The sequence below is a fragment of the Trichechus manatus genome, unplaced genomic scaffold, assembly GCF_000243295.1.
Source record: "Trichechus manatus latirostris isolate Lorelei unplaced genomic scaffold, TriManLat1.0 scaffold00010, whole genome shotgun sequence".
Lineage (NCBI taxonomy): Eukaryota > Metazoa > Chordata > Mammalia > Sirenia > Trichechidae > Trichechus > Trichechus manatus.
Genome location: NW_004443946.1, coordinates 10,357,798 through 10,373,011, shown reverse-complemented (window position 1 = coordinate 10,373,011; position 15,214 = coordinate 10,357,798). Strand labels below are relative to the sequence as shown.

The window sequence follows — 15,214 nt, the reverse complement described above, 5'->3', positions numbered from 1 at the left end:
ACTGTTTAATGAGAAACTATTTGTTCTGTAAACCTTCACCTAAAGTACAATAAAAAAATAAAATAAAATAAATAAAAAATAAAAATACCACTTTAGTTACTACTAAGTACATAAACCAAACCCAATGCCGTTGAGTCGATTCCAACTCATAGCAACCCTATAGGACAGAGTAGAACTGCCCCATAGGGTTTCCAAGGAGCGCCTGGAGATTCAAACTACCAACCTTTTGGTTAGCAGCTTAGCTCTTAACCACTATGCCACAAAGGTTTCCACTAGGTATAAAGAGATATGAAAATCTTCTCTGGATTTGAGTATGAAACAAGCGTCCACTTCTACAGAAGGCACATGGCTGGGTCATACGGAGACCTGAATTCTAGCCCTAGCTCTGATGCTCTTACTCTTAAGCCAGGTCACCTTAAGCAGGCAAGTCATAACTTTTCTGAGCTTCATTTTCTTCCCTTTACAACTTAAAAATTGACTCATATTTACTTCTCCACAGTTTTCTAAGGATCACCCATTTGTTGCAAAATATAAAGCACCTTATACCAATAAAGAATCTTTAATACAACAAAGTTCTAACAAATCAAATGTTGGGGATACTGTACTACATAATTATATCATTAAAGAGATAGACTCTTGATTTTCTTAAGTTCATTATTCAAATAGCAATAGTTTGGAAACACATTTATTTTACATTCCAGTGGTTTAATATACATATATGCTATGCATTCTTTTGTTATTATATATAGAGATCTTAAAAATTCTATTAAGATAGACTTGCATTACTAACTCTTTGAAAATATCTAGAAATGGTTTATAATTATACTTACCTGGCTTCTCTCCTGACAGAATCAAGAAAAACAGTAAATATGCACTTTGTCAGAGAACTGGAGGATTTACTTATTACAAACATTTTTAATAATAGATAAGTAAAATTTTTCTAAACTTATCAGTGCTATAAAATCTGACAATTTTATTGAAGGTTATTAACTAAAACCGTAAATTAGGACATAAACCATAAGTTGACTGAACAAATCTCAAAATGACCTAAGAATAACTTGACATAAAAAGAGAACTAATTTTATGAACAAACACTTAATCTCCTACAACCCAGTAAATAAATTTTCAGCTTATATCGCACAAATAAAATTCACGGGTGACATTTTTAATTCATAGAGAACTATATATTTACCTTGTTTGAAAGTGAATGTATTATGTGAAGATACATCACGGCTACCAAGATTAGGATGTTCTGGTTTTACAAAATACTTGTCCACTGCTCTGGAAGGGGGTATACTAACAGGCTGAAAACTACTAGACTTGAGTGCAGCACTAATAAAATGAGTCTGGAAGACATGAATCCTTTTATTAATTTCAGGTAATATCATTTTTTTTTTTTTTAAATATTTTATTGTACTTCAGGTGAAGGCTTACAGAACAGATAGTTTCTCATGTAACAGTAACACACATGCTGTTTTATGACATTGGTTAACAACCCCACAACATTTTAACCCTCTAAATTCTCAACTTTTTTTTTTTCTTTTGTGAAAATACACATAGCCAAAGATACGCCATTTCAAAAATTTTTTTTTTTTTACATACACATTTAAGTGACATTGACTACACTCTTCTAATTGTGCTGTTATTCTCACTTAAGATGAAGGCTTACAGGACAAAATAGTCTCCCATTTAGCAGTTACTACAAATGTTGCCCTATGACAATGGTTAACAATCTCACAACACATCAACAATATCCTTACTCTACTTTGTGTTCCCTATCATCAGCTTCCTACTCCCCTTCTGCCTTCTGGGCCTTGTCACTGGACTCCTGTACCTCGTTACTCTCATGGTTTTACTGGGCTGTCCACTCTCAGGCTGATCAGTGAACCTTGAAGGTAACTTTACCACTGAGCTAAAAGGGTGTCTGGGGTCAGGTAATATCATTTTAAAAGAATTATATGACAAAATACATTGAAATTTATTAGAGGACTTGAAAACAATTTATTACAGTTAATAAATAATGAGAACACGTATCTTACATTGCAACTATTCATAGTAGCAGAGATGTTACTAGGCAGATGTAGTATCACAAAGACCTGAGTTAAGCCTGGCTCTGCTATGTGACCTCGAAAATTTTATATAACTGCTCTAAAACTTAGTTTCTTCCCTTCTACCTCAGAGATGGCTCAGGGGCCATCACAGCAGGCTAGGAGAGAACCAAGAGGGAGGAACCCTCACCCTAAAACTCACTTCAAACGGAGTACATAAAACCAAGACATCTCATCTTTCACACGCTACATGGTAAGATTGTTGTCTGAAGCTAAGGTTTAAAAACTACTGATAGTAAGCATTCAAATCAATAGCAGCCATATTTTGCAGCAGCAGTAATAATACAGTACATGCATTTATGTATAAATAAGAACTATAGTGACAACACTATTTTCAACACTACTTATTAAAATATCTAGAATATATAAGTATCTTAACTAATAAAACTTATTTCAAAAGTGTAGCGATCCCTCCACATAAAACAGATGGGATAGATTCAACTAATTTCATCTCATTAAGCATTTATTGAACTACTAGTACACCTAGTGTATCACCAAGATTTCAACTTTCTCTGTAATTATAAGCTTTATAAATAAGATGTCTGAATTTGCAAAGATTCCATTCTTCTAAAATCAGGAAGTCAATAAATTATGGATCTATTTATAGAGAAATGGAGGGATGGCAGATAGTTACTTAGGACTTAAGTAGGATCCCCTCCTTAGGAAATCAATGTGCTTTTCAAATGTGTGATCTCATTTTATCCTGTACAGCAATGAAAATACACTTTTTAGGTAAAAGAAATCAAGGCTCTGAGAGAAGTAAAGTTATTTGTAGACAGGGAACCAGCACTCTGATGGACCCACTCCCAGCTTCTCACTATATATCGTGCTGTACACTCAGTTTCAGTCATGTATGGTTCTGCTTACTAAAACTTTACTCCGTGTGCCTATAATCATTCCAATAAAAATACTATCTTCAACCACAAGAAAAGCTCAAGACAAGCTCTATTAAGAAGTCTTGAAAATTATAGTACACTAGTGTTCATTTTGTACTAATATACAGCTATAATAAACTTATTTTTGTACTCTCTTCTGAATGTTATATTTTAATTTAAAAAGTATAAAAATCATACATTAATCTGAAAAAAAAAGAGTAAATTAAAACCAATGCATTTATAATGCTGGTCATTCACTCATTCAGGAAAAAGTTTACTGAGTGCCTGAGTACTCAGTAGTTGTACCAAGTCTCCAAAATCCCAAAATAAATACTACACTATCAGCAACTTGTGAGGATAACTCTCCTTTTTATAATAGCCCAATGTCTGGTACTCAAAAGGCAGTACATAAATGTTTATTCTTCTAACTTATTAAATGGGGGAGCAAACATGTAAACCAGGTAGTTTTCATCCAAGGGTGTGTACCAGAATCATCAGAGAGCTTTCAACAATTCTTAGGTCCCATCCTAGACCTACTGACTCAGAATCTCTGAGAGGCGCAAGCATGTGTATTTTTATAAAGCTCCCCCAAGTAATTCTGATGCACAATCCCAGATTAGGAACCAATGATATAAACTAAAACTTACAATGTAATACAAAAGCACTTTAAAAATGGTATGAACAAAAATACTACAAAAGAAAAAACCAACTAGAGGGAGAGGTCTCACATAACATTTGGGCTAGAACTTGTAGAGTTCTCCACGTAGAGGGGAAGACTAATGAACAAGCAAATCATTATTCGAGAACTAACACAGTTAAAATCTAATCAGCTTCTGTAATATACAATATTAGTTTAGAGATTTAAGTGATAAAAGATCATACAATGTGTACTAGCTTTATCATAGATACCTGAATATCCATTTGTTGTTGTTGTAATTTTTCAAGATGCTTAATATGCTGCTCCATAAACACATTCATTTGCTTTTCATGATCATGACAATGAAGTTTCTCATGTTTATTCTGAATGTTTGTTTGCTGCTCTGTAACACGTTGTAACTGTTTATCAGTCTCTTGTAACTTATTAAGTAATTCTGTAACAGAATTGACTTTTGCTTCCAGATCACTCTGCACCTAAAATTATAATATCAAAATAGTATTATAGATACCATATATATGTTCAATTACTAGAAAAGTTATTTAAAGCAATTGGTATTGAGAAATGCTCAAGCTAGAGCTTTTATCCCCTGAATATTTGATGATACAATGTCTTTATTTTTAGAGTCACAGAAATAAAAGGGAGGAAATAGCTATCCTTAGGTAGATAATCCCTCAAAAAAAAAAAATTACACCAAATTTGTCACCTAGAATTTTATAATGGCAACAATACAATACTTAAATGGATATTAAAAAGAAGAAAAGAGCAAAACAAAGTAGCTTTTGATACTTCACTAATCTAAAGATGAGTTGGGTCAGCAGCCTTGAGTTCTGCTAGTCTTGCTTGTGCCACCTGTTAGCTCTAAGACACTGTGCCTATTCTGACCTGTTTCTGTTTCCCCATTTGCAAACTAAAGCAGCTAGCACAGATAAACCTCTAAGGTTCCTTCTAGCTCTAAAAACAGGCAGACAATTCGTCCCAGGTTGCACGGGACTGAGGGGTTTCTCAGGATGTGGGATTTTCAGTGCTAGAACTGGAAAGTCCTGGTTAACTATCACTATCACAGCGATGAGGGGGTAATTCTCACAACTCCTGAGAAGTAAATACAATCACAGGTAGGAAAATTCTTTCAAATTGAGAGCAACTAGAATGTCCCTAGTGTACAGCTGGACACAGTCATTTATAGAATCAGTTCTCAATACATGTCTTTACATTTTACAAAGTAGTTACAGATATCTGAGGAAAAAAAGTTACTTTTATCAATGGAGCTGCTGTTGCAATGGCAGCAGCAGTTGCTGCAGCCACAGTTGTAGCTGAATCAATTCCACTGGGTGAAGTTCTAGTCTCCTGAGTAACAGTGTCCTTTTCTGCACCTGCATCTTCTAAAAGCTGTACCTTTACTTCCTTAAAAACAGGCATGCTTTGAGCTCTGTAAATAAAAAAAGAATAAGAAATATATTCAGTAAGCTACATTGAATAATTTCAAGAAATACCTACAGGCCATACTCTGCTGAAGGTGAGTTTTCTTGATTTTTTTAAATTAAAATCACCTGTTTATCCCTATCAGCATCATATCAAACAAAGTTACTTGGTTAACGATATGTATTAAGGCTCACGCCAAAGTGTCTGAAACACTGAAGAAATAAGAAGATAATTCCTTAAGGGCAAGGATACTATTTCAGAAAGTAAGACTTAAACACAAATGAAAAAGACCTGGGCAAAATTATAAAGATACATAATCAAGAAATAAAAATTTAAAACACATGGAAAAAGCTCTAAGAATACATGTACCAAGTTTTACTCCCAAAGGCAGACAACCCAAGAGGAATTGTTAAAACTACTGAAATGAATTTTCTGAATTCTAGTTCATTTAGATTTATTTAATAAATGTCACCCAGTTAATTAAAATGGGTACAAAACACAATATTAAGCAGCCTGGATTAAAAAAGAGTCCAGTAAATAGACACATATTTGCTGTAAGTCATTTAACTACATGCTAAAGAAAAGAGCAGTCAATTTTGCTCTATTTTAGGCCTAAAAGAAAACAATAAAAGGAACCACTGACAAAACTGAAGCATCCCTAGGTAAATCTAAGCAAAATTGGTAGGACTGCACTCCATCTCCACTTGTTGGATCTTCCCCTCTTGATTTCTGAAGAAGGGAAAGAGCTCTTAAACTTACTCCTCTTTGATATTTCCTAATTTCTATTAACAGCATCATTTTTCTCAGTCTCAAAATTCTGAAGTCATCTTTGACTTCTCTATCCTCTGCTTACCTTCTCACACCCAACTGAGTCATCAAGTTTTGTCAATTATTTCATCATAATTGCAAGAATATGTCATGGAATTACAGAAGTAGGCAGAATATTATAGGTCATCTATTCTAATTCCCTAGTTTTACAGATGAAGAAACTGAGGTCCACTGAGGTAAAAGGATTTACTTGATCAAAGTCACAGAACCAGGAAGTAGCAGATTTAGGACTAATTTCCCAGAGATCTCCTACTACACCATAGCTTTCCCTACCAGATTAGCATTTCTCCCTTCTCTAGTAAAAAACAGGAACCCTGGTGGCACAATGGTTAAGAGCTCAGCTGCTAACCAAAAGGTCAGCAGTTTGAATCCACCAGGTGCTCCTTGGAAACCCTATGGGGCAGCTGTAGTCTGTCCTCTAGGGTCACTATGAGTCAAAATCGACTCAACAGCAAGAGGCCAATAGGTTAGTATAAAACATCAACACTTCTTCCCAACTAATTCATTCCTCTAGTTTTTACTTGCTTAAAAACACACTACACATATTTCTCCACAATTCAACAATCTAAAATTGCTCCTCATAAACAACCGAATGATGGTCATGAGACCACAATGAGAAATAATGATCCATCATATGTATGAGGATAAGCCAAAAGGTACTGTTACTAGGGTTCCAATTCATACATGCACAGGTTTATTCCAAACAAAACGTGTTTAAACGTGTCTCTGCCGTTAGTGGATGGCTGCAGACAAGTTCTTGCAGTAATACACTTGTCTTAGTCTTGTTAGGGAACCTTCAGAAAAAAACGATAGTTTCTGTGCCACAGAAAAAAACAATTTTGAGGTCAGGGCTAATATCAAATTTTTAACAAACCTCAAGTGGACATCTTCCCAAATCATTGAAGCTTTGCAACAAGTTTATGGGAATGCTACTCCACATAAAACAAGTTTTTAGATAGCTCAAGCTAAAAATGAAGGTTGAGAGGGCCTCAAAGATGAGCCAAGAGAGGGAAGACTGCCCAGAAGGTTATGGCCATTGCTTTTTCAGATTCCAAAGGTATAATCTTGATAGATTTTCTCAAAGGGCACAGGCCGATCATGGGGGCTTATTACAAAGAAGTTTTAAGAAAATTGAAAACTTCATCGGTGAGGGTGAGAAAAAGGCCAGGAAAGTTGTGCTGAGGAATTTTTTCCCATCACAATAATGTACCTGCTCATTCTTCGAGGGTAGCAAGGGCTGTCCTACAAGAATTTTGTTGGGAAACCTTACCCTATCCACCCTACAGCCCTTGCCCCTTCAGACTTCTTTTTGTTCCCAAAACTCAAAGAACATTTAAAAGCAACATGATTTGAATCGAGGATGCCAAAACTACCATTTTGACGTGGTGTAAATTGAAGACTGGAGAATCCTTTCAGGAAGGGTTACAGAGATGGAAACACCGCCTTCAGAAGTGTATAGGCCTAGAGGGAGGATATGTCGAGAAACAATACCTTCACATTTTGATATTTTTCTTTAATAAATGTTTCTATGATTTTATAGCAATACTTTTTGACTTACCCTTGTATGTATCGTAACTGATTTAACTATTTCCCAGCAGTAGAAATTTAAGTTATTTCTAGCTTTTCCATATCTAAATAATTGTTTGATAAATATCACTGTGTATAAATTATTGACTGAATTTCTATTATTTCCTTACAATAGATTCACAACAGAATTACCAGGTCAATTGATAATGACATGTTTATCATGGTGCTGTTATCAGGTTTTATTTTGTATTTCATTGGTATTTAAAGGTGGGAGGGGGCATTTAGGTAGAGTACCTGGCCGTGGTCTGCTTTCACTCCACCTGGGTATTAAACTTGTCCCTTTCTCAGATTTTGGCCAGGACAGTCTAAATTTACTTTGATATTCATAAGTATTATGTACTAGGAACTACTTAACCACTGCTATAAGCACTACAGTGAAGTGGTTACAAGAGCAGGCTCTAAAGGCAGACTGCCTGTTTGAATTCCAGCCCAATGACTACTTGCTAAATGATCTTGGAGAAATCAATCTCTCTGTGCCTCAGCTTCCTCATCTATAAACTGGAGATTTTATAAAATAGGGTAGTAATGAAATCTATTACACAGGGTCTTAGGAGTATTAAATGAGTTAATGTACATACAGTGCTTAGAACAGTACCTTTTCTATATTAATAGTTAACAGACACTGAGTACTTTAGATGTACCCAGTACCATGTGAGATGCTTTATACATATTATCACACACAGTGAAAAGAAGATTTTTACTATGCCCAGTGTGTAATGAAGCTGATTTTAGAGAACCACATAAGAAAATAATAAATGGTTCACCTATTTTCTGTAAATGAAACTTACTTTTGCTTTAAAACTGCTCTTAGAGCATCTTTCTGTCCCATGGTGTACTGAGAAATAAAGATGTCATTTGCTGCAAAATCAAGACACAAAAACGTACTTCAGATTCCTGAAAATTTATTAAATTTTAATAAGCTACTCAAAGAAAAACATTTTTAAACTAAAAGAATCTTTAGGTATTTAGTAATATGATTCATCAATACAAACAAGGGCAAGGAACAAATTTAGTGACTAATTAATAATGTAGTCATAACCCCGGGGGGGAAAATTGTGTCATTAAAACTTGAGGCCAAACTGGAGACACCTGCTTAAAATCTAAAGAAAAAATTGCTTAGAATAAAATAAAACCAATTGCTTTAAAATATATTTATTAGTAGATAAGTAAAAGTTTTGACAGCACCTTTTTAATCTAGTATCTGACCAAAGGCAACTAAAAACTTGAATTTAGAATTTATAAATAGGTATCTAAGAAGCCCTGGTGGTGCAATGTTTAAGCACTCGGCTGCTAACTGAAAAGTTGGCAGTTCAAACCCACCCAGTGGCTCCATGGGAGAAAGACCTGGTGATCTGCTTCTGTAATGATTACAGCCAAGAAAACACTATAGGGCAGTTCTACTCTGTCACATGGGGTCACTAGGAGTAGGAATTGACTTGCTGGCAAATAACAACAAACAGATATTTAATACAAAACCTATATAGAATATTTGTAACAATAAAATTATCTTTACCATTGCAAACATTTTTCTGGATTTTAGAGATTCTATTGATAGCTTAATTTGAAAAGAAAAACTAATTAAAAATGAAAATATAATATGAAAAAATGATAGGGCTGTTAATAAATGTCTAAAAATCAATTCTATCAATTTATCTGAAGGAAAAACTATTAAACATGAAAAAAAGATCAATTATATCCTTTTACCTTTTTGTCTGTTGCTCTCTTCTGTTTTATACAAAGGCGACACTTGTGCTGCAACATCTTTAGAAAAATCCTTCATCTTGTAAAAGAAAGACAGGCAAGACTAAGATTTGTGATTCACTATCTATCAAGTACCATTTACTAGCTATGTGACTACTATGCTCTAGGACGGCAGGACTATATATTTTATATACTTTATTCCCAGCACTACCACAGGACTTAGGTACCCTGAAGCTACTCAACGATTTGTTAAATGAGTGATAAGCTGTCCGACAAGCAAATGAATGAGTGAACAATCAAGCAAATGGGCACTGAGATTCAGGCTCACATCCTAGATCTGCCACTTTTAGCAAAGCAAGTTATTTAACTTCTCAGTTGTTTTAGTTAATTATGAAAATCTGACTCACTATCAGAAAAATGACAGAAACAAGGCTGTGCAGATGAAGATGGCTAACACATGGCACAATATCACAAATTAATCAGAGTATTCTTTGTTGTTGGGCTCATATGTAGCCTCAGAAGGCTCCTCTATATAGATGGCACCTACCTACCAGCTGACAGCTTTCTGCTCAAATTTGTAACCCTACACTACATCTCTGAGACTCTACTCAGTGCTAAGACATACGACTTTTTAAGTACTAGATTCATTTAATATTACTCTTTATCTGCCTTAGACATACCTTTCCTTTTCTTCTACAAAATCAAAAAAGGTAAAGGAGAAAATCATAAAAGGAGAGTGTGCCAGGTCATCCATTGATAAGAACTTGTAAAAATAGTCAATGAGGCTAGCAGTACAGTAGAATGGATCTGGGAAAGTAATATTAAAAAACTTATAAATCAGTGAAAAAGCACAGCAAATAAATAGGTAACTCACAAAAGAATTCAAATGGTCATATATGTGAAAAAAAATTTCCCTTCAGCAAGGTCATGGAAGCTCCACAGACACATGCAAACTTCCTGAGGGACCGAATTGCTGGGCTTAAGGCTATGGGGACCATGGTGTCAGGGAACATCTAGCTCAACTGGCATAACAGCTTATAAAGAGAAAGTTCTACATTCTACTTTGGTGAGTAGCGTCTGGGATCTTAAAAGCTTGTGAGCGGCCATCTGAGATACTCCACTGGTGTCACCCCATCAGGAGCAAGGGAGGAAGAAGAAAACCAAAGACACAAGGGAAAGATTAGTTCAAAGGACTGATGCACCACAACTGCCACAGCCTCCACGAGACTGAGTCCAGCACAACTAGATGGTGCCCGGCTACCACCACTGACTGCTCTGACAGGGATCACAACAGAGGGTCCCAGACAAGCCTGGAGAAAAACGTAGAACAAAATTCTAACTCACAAAAAAAGACCAGACTTGCTGGCCTGACAGAGACTGGAGAAACCTCAAGAGTATGGCCCCCGGACAACATTTTAGCTCACTAACGAAGTCACTCCTGAGGTTCACCCTTCAGCCAAAGATTAGACAGGCCCATAAAACAAAACGAGACTAAAGGGCACACCAGCCCGGGACAAGGACTAGAAGGCAGGAGGGGACAGGAAAGCTGGTAACAGGGAACCCAGGGTCGAGAAGGGACAGTGTTGACACGTGGTGGAGTTGTTAACCAATGTCACAAAACAATATGCATTCTGTTTAATGAGAAGCTAGTTTGTTCTGTAAACCTTCATCTAAACTACAATATATTAAAAAAAAATTTCCCTTTACTAACAATAAAAGTAATGCAAAATAAAACAGTAAAATGCCTTTTATGCCTATCAAAGTCTCAAAGATTTGTAAGATTTTAATGCTTTGTATTGGTAAAGATGGGGAAAAATAATTACACTCATGACCTTGCCGGACAGAATATATACTGATACAGTCTTTCTGGAGGCAATTTAGAAACATTTCTAAAAATATGCATTTTTTGATCCAATAATTTTATATCTAAAAATTAATCCTAAGGAAATGACCTGGGATATATATCAGGGTATTCATCACGTAACTGTATATATTACCAAAATTGGAAGAAAACTTTAATGTCAAATGACAAGAATATGAACAAATAAACTATGGTACACACATATACAAAAATTCTAGGAACCCACTGAAAGTTTCAAAGAAAAAAAATCAATGACATAGAAAGATACTATTTAATACTAAACGGTTATAGAACAGTAAGATCCCATTTCATTAAAAAAAAAAAGCATAGAAAAAAACTCAAAATGTTAGTAATTATTACTTCTGGTGATGTATTTTTTCTTTTTCTTTTTTTTCTCTTCATATTTTCTATAATGAGTGTTTAATTTTTTTTAAAAAAGTTTTTGTTTTCTTTCTACACACATAGAAGGTGTGTAGAAGGTACTAGCTCCAAATAGGAAAAGGGGCATCTCATCTCTGGTAGTAGCAAGAAAGAGGTATGAATAGAAGCAAATAGAAAGTTTATAAATGTGAGCCTATCAGGCACAAACTCCTTCCATTTTCTCATTAACTGGACAAGTCAATCCACACTGTACTCTTAGTACTCATTTATGAAACAAAAGCATGGTGTAAAGAGATTGCAGTTTGTGTTCATGGTAAAATAATACTGATTGTTCCACACAATTTAGGTTTGCCTTGCAAAATAAAATGTAATATTTTACATTACAAAAATCTACACAAAATAAGCTGTGAGCCCATAATAAATCTAATGGAATTCTGTCTGATGATCTTCATAACAAAGATAACCCATTTATCCTCAATTATGCAGTAATAGTCATACATTTGGGAAACTATTTAGATAATGGAATTCAACTAGCATTAATCATTAATAAGGATTGCTCAAAAAAAAAAAACAAAAACACAAGCCCAAATGCTAGGTATTTACTCAGAGACCATGTACAGCACACATAATTACATATTTTATTGTGACTTTTTGACAAAATTGATAAACAGTATCAAACAATTTAATTCTTAGTTTACCAGCTTCAATTTCCAATATATTATTTTCTGAAACTCTCTTAAATTGTTATCCAGACTTCTTAAATTGGCAATATATAAGTCAACATTATGATTAGCGGTCAAAGCCTAATATGAAGTTCTCATGATAAAAACATTGCAATTATCATCAAATGTTTTCAGCATTATAAAGAAAAAAAGGAAAGATGAGAATTTCATGTTATTATTTCTCAAAGGCCCAAAACAAAAATAAAAAGACCTCACAAATAGTTTGAATCATATATAAACACACTTCAATTTTTATTTTGTATTATTACTATTCCTACCTTTACCTAACAATATGTAAAGTCTCTAGTCAAGAATATCTTTTTCCTAAATAGTGGCAGAGTTTCTCTTCAGTTATTTCTCACAGTCATTATCTTACTAATGGCTATTTTCAATTCTACGCAAGACCTTTTTTTTTTTTTTAACGTCTCCAGCACTATTTAAGTCACAATTCTAGCATATAAAACATTTCTCTTGGTAAATAAAGTCTGAATGAAAGCAAAGCCTGTTGCTAATCATACATAATTTAAGAACACATTATGTGATAATACTGAAAATTTTAACATGAACATAATTAAAAATCCTTTTGCTTACACTTTCTGACATAGTGAGATTTTCTAGTTGAGGCTGGTGATAATTTCTAGCAGAAGTTAAATCTGATGAACCTAAGAAAACAAAGAAATTGATTTTAGTGATTTTTAAATCAGAACTTTACTTTTAAAAACTGTATAAGCATGATTCTTCAAGAACTATAAACTCCATTTTAACAGAAGACCCAAATTAGAAGCTACTTTTGCATGCAAAAAAATTTAAGAAAATAATAAAATGTATCCCAATGAAGGTTTTTACAGTTGATGTTTTGGAAGACAAGGGTCAGTGCTGATAATCAAGTAAGCTAACAAGTATAAAATGTTACACCAGGATACTGTTAGGTTTGCACAAACTATCAGTAAAATTATTTTCCAGAAATAAAATTAGATGAGGTAAAAACCTGATTTAACAAGAGGCCTATGCTAGGATGACCATGCTGTACCCCCACTCCCCCTCAAAAAAAACAAAAACCAAACCAAACCCATTGCCGTCGAGTCAATTCTGGCTCATAGCAACCCTACAGGACAGAGTAGAACTGCCCCATAGGGTTTCCAAGGAGTGGCCGGTGGATCTGAACTGTCAAACTTTTGGTTAGCAGCCGTAGCTCTTAACCACTGCGCTACCAGGGCTCCCTTCCAAAAACAGCAGCACTATAAAAGCATTTTGCTGTTTTTGCACACATGTTCATTAATTTGATCCTTACAATTTTCCGGTACTTTTCACCAAGCTCCAGACAGGTTAAGTGGCTTGGAACGTGGAGCCATCAAATGACAGAAGTTGTTTCTTTTTTTACCATGCCAAACTGGACAGCATCATCCAAACAGAAGGTAGATAATTTGGTAAAAAGCACTACTGGTGAAAACTAGGAACATTATACAAGTGTATCCAACACAGATGTGAACAAGTACAGTACAAAAATCACAGAACGAAAAAGCATAATTGAGAATGTTAAAGTTTCATTCATTCAACCCATTCAAGAAACACTCTGTTGACTGTCTATGCCTGGTCATTTTCCCAGGGAAAAGGGTCAGTTTTCAAACATCTTTTATGTTGCAGAATTTAAGCGTTAGGAAAATTCTAAATTTTGAAACACAAAAAACTAAGTAAAAATAAGACCTTAAATATTTGCCAAAATGAAAATTGGGTGAAAACCTACATGGAATCACATACCATGTAATGTTCCATCCAAGTCAGTCCCCGTTTTAACAGGAAGACGTTTATTTGCAGACAACGCAGGAGGAACACAGGGTAAATCATCTTTCAGCAAAGCCAAATTATCTCCTGGATTTGGAGACACTACCTCACGAAGTCTCCTCAGTGGTATTTGAACCTTTTTTTTCTTTTCCAGGCTAACTTCCGAGCCTTTCATATTGTTGGTAATAAAACTAGTCCCACAGTTCTGAACGGAAGAACTTTCTTCAGGGTCCTAATACTTCAGAACAAAATTTTCACGGCCTTGAGGACTGGGGAAGAAAAGGAGCAGGGGGAGAGAATACGAGAGGGGTAGTATGATAAACAAAACGAATTTTAAAAGTAATTTTGGAATATGCAATCATCAACTTTTAAATAAAACGATGTCTAAATAGAATATCCACAAAACTGGAAGTTTACATTTTAGTATTTAATACAGGATGAAAGACAACTAAAACATCATATTTACCCATTAATCTCAGTCTATTAATGCAACATGCCAATGAATCTGAAAATGGAGAAGGCAAGAGAAGGGCCACCTGAGTAATAATAACCATCCTAAGACACTGCACTCCCCAAACCGAGCTGGCAGCGCAAAACCAAACAGATGTGGAGGCGGGGTTAAGATTTGTGAAGAGGCAGCCAAGCAGGTAAAAGCGAAAAGCTAAAAAAAGAAGAAAAAAAAAAGAGGAAACAAACAAACAAACCCACCCACATACGAGACTTAGCAGCTTTCAGCCAGAGTTTCACATACCCTTTCAGATGCAACCATCGAACAACAAAATTCACCCCTCCGCGTCTCCAAAGAGCCCGGCAAACGCTCAGTCAGCCCTCCAACCAAACAACAGCTTCGGTTGCCCGCGGGTCACCACCCACTTCCCTTTAAGCCCGCCCTTGAGACACAACACGCATGCGTGCCAAGAAAAGAGTCCAAAACATCCAACCAAAAAGCTTGCGTGCTCTGCGGTGTTCTTCCATTCTTTTCCGGGTGGAAACAAACTCCCGACGTAAAAGACTTCAAACAGGTGTGAATGTAGGTTTTTTTGTTTTTAAGGCAAAACATTGCCCCGTAAGATTTAAGCATTGAATAAAACCCGAGAGATTCATTGAAGATTTGCAGAGCTCTCGATCTAACTGATAACACCATTCCTGTTTTTGAGACAGTGTTTTTACAGTGTAGCTAATGGAGACCGTTAGGACCGAGGGATTAAGTAAATTAGTCTACCGAAAGAGTTTCCACAGATTCGGGTTGTTATAGGCGAGGAAGTCACGAATAAGAGCAAAGTTTAAACAAA

General features: G+C 35.2%; 1 protein-coding gene across 9 annotated transcripts in view; it reads right to left on the bottom strand.

Moving 5' to 3' along the window:
• Positions 1–14,796, bottom strand: part of KIAA0586 (KIAA0586 ortholog) — a 127,045-nt gene extending 112,249 nt beyond the window's left edge. For 3 of the 9 annotated variants that reach the window (XM_023726245.1, XM_023726243.1, XM_023726244.1), the window contains exons 1-8: positions 14,674–14,793; positions 13,899–14,191; positions 12,732–12,802; positions 9,180–9,255; positions 8,264–8,333; positions 4,893–5,067; positions 3,893–4,114; positions 1,193–1,346 (exon numbers count right to left, since the gene is read on the bottom strand). In XM_023726245.1, the coding sequence (XP_023582013.1) occupies positions 1,193–1,346; positions 3,893–4,114; positions 4,893–5,067; positions 8,264–8,333; positions 9,180–9,255; positions 12,732–12,802; positions 13,899–14,097 (967 nt within the window). In that variant the 5' untranslated portion in view covers positions 14,098–14,191; positions 14,674–14,793. Of the gene's footprint in view, positions 1–1,192; positions 1,347–3,892; positions 4,115–4,892; positions 5,068–7,261; positions 7,350–8,263; positions 8,334–9,179; positions 9,256–12,731; positions 12,803–13,898; positions 14,192–14,388; positions 14,428–14,673 lie in introns of those variants that run through there. The other 6 variants (XM_023726240.1, XM_023726242.1, XM_023726239.1 and 3 more) reach the window with 6 other exon arrangements.
• Between the last annotated feature and the right edge of the window lie 418 nt (positions 14,797–15,214).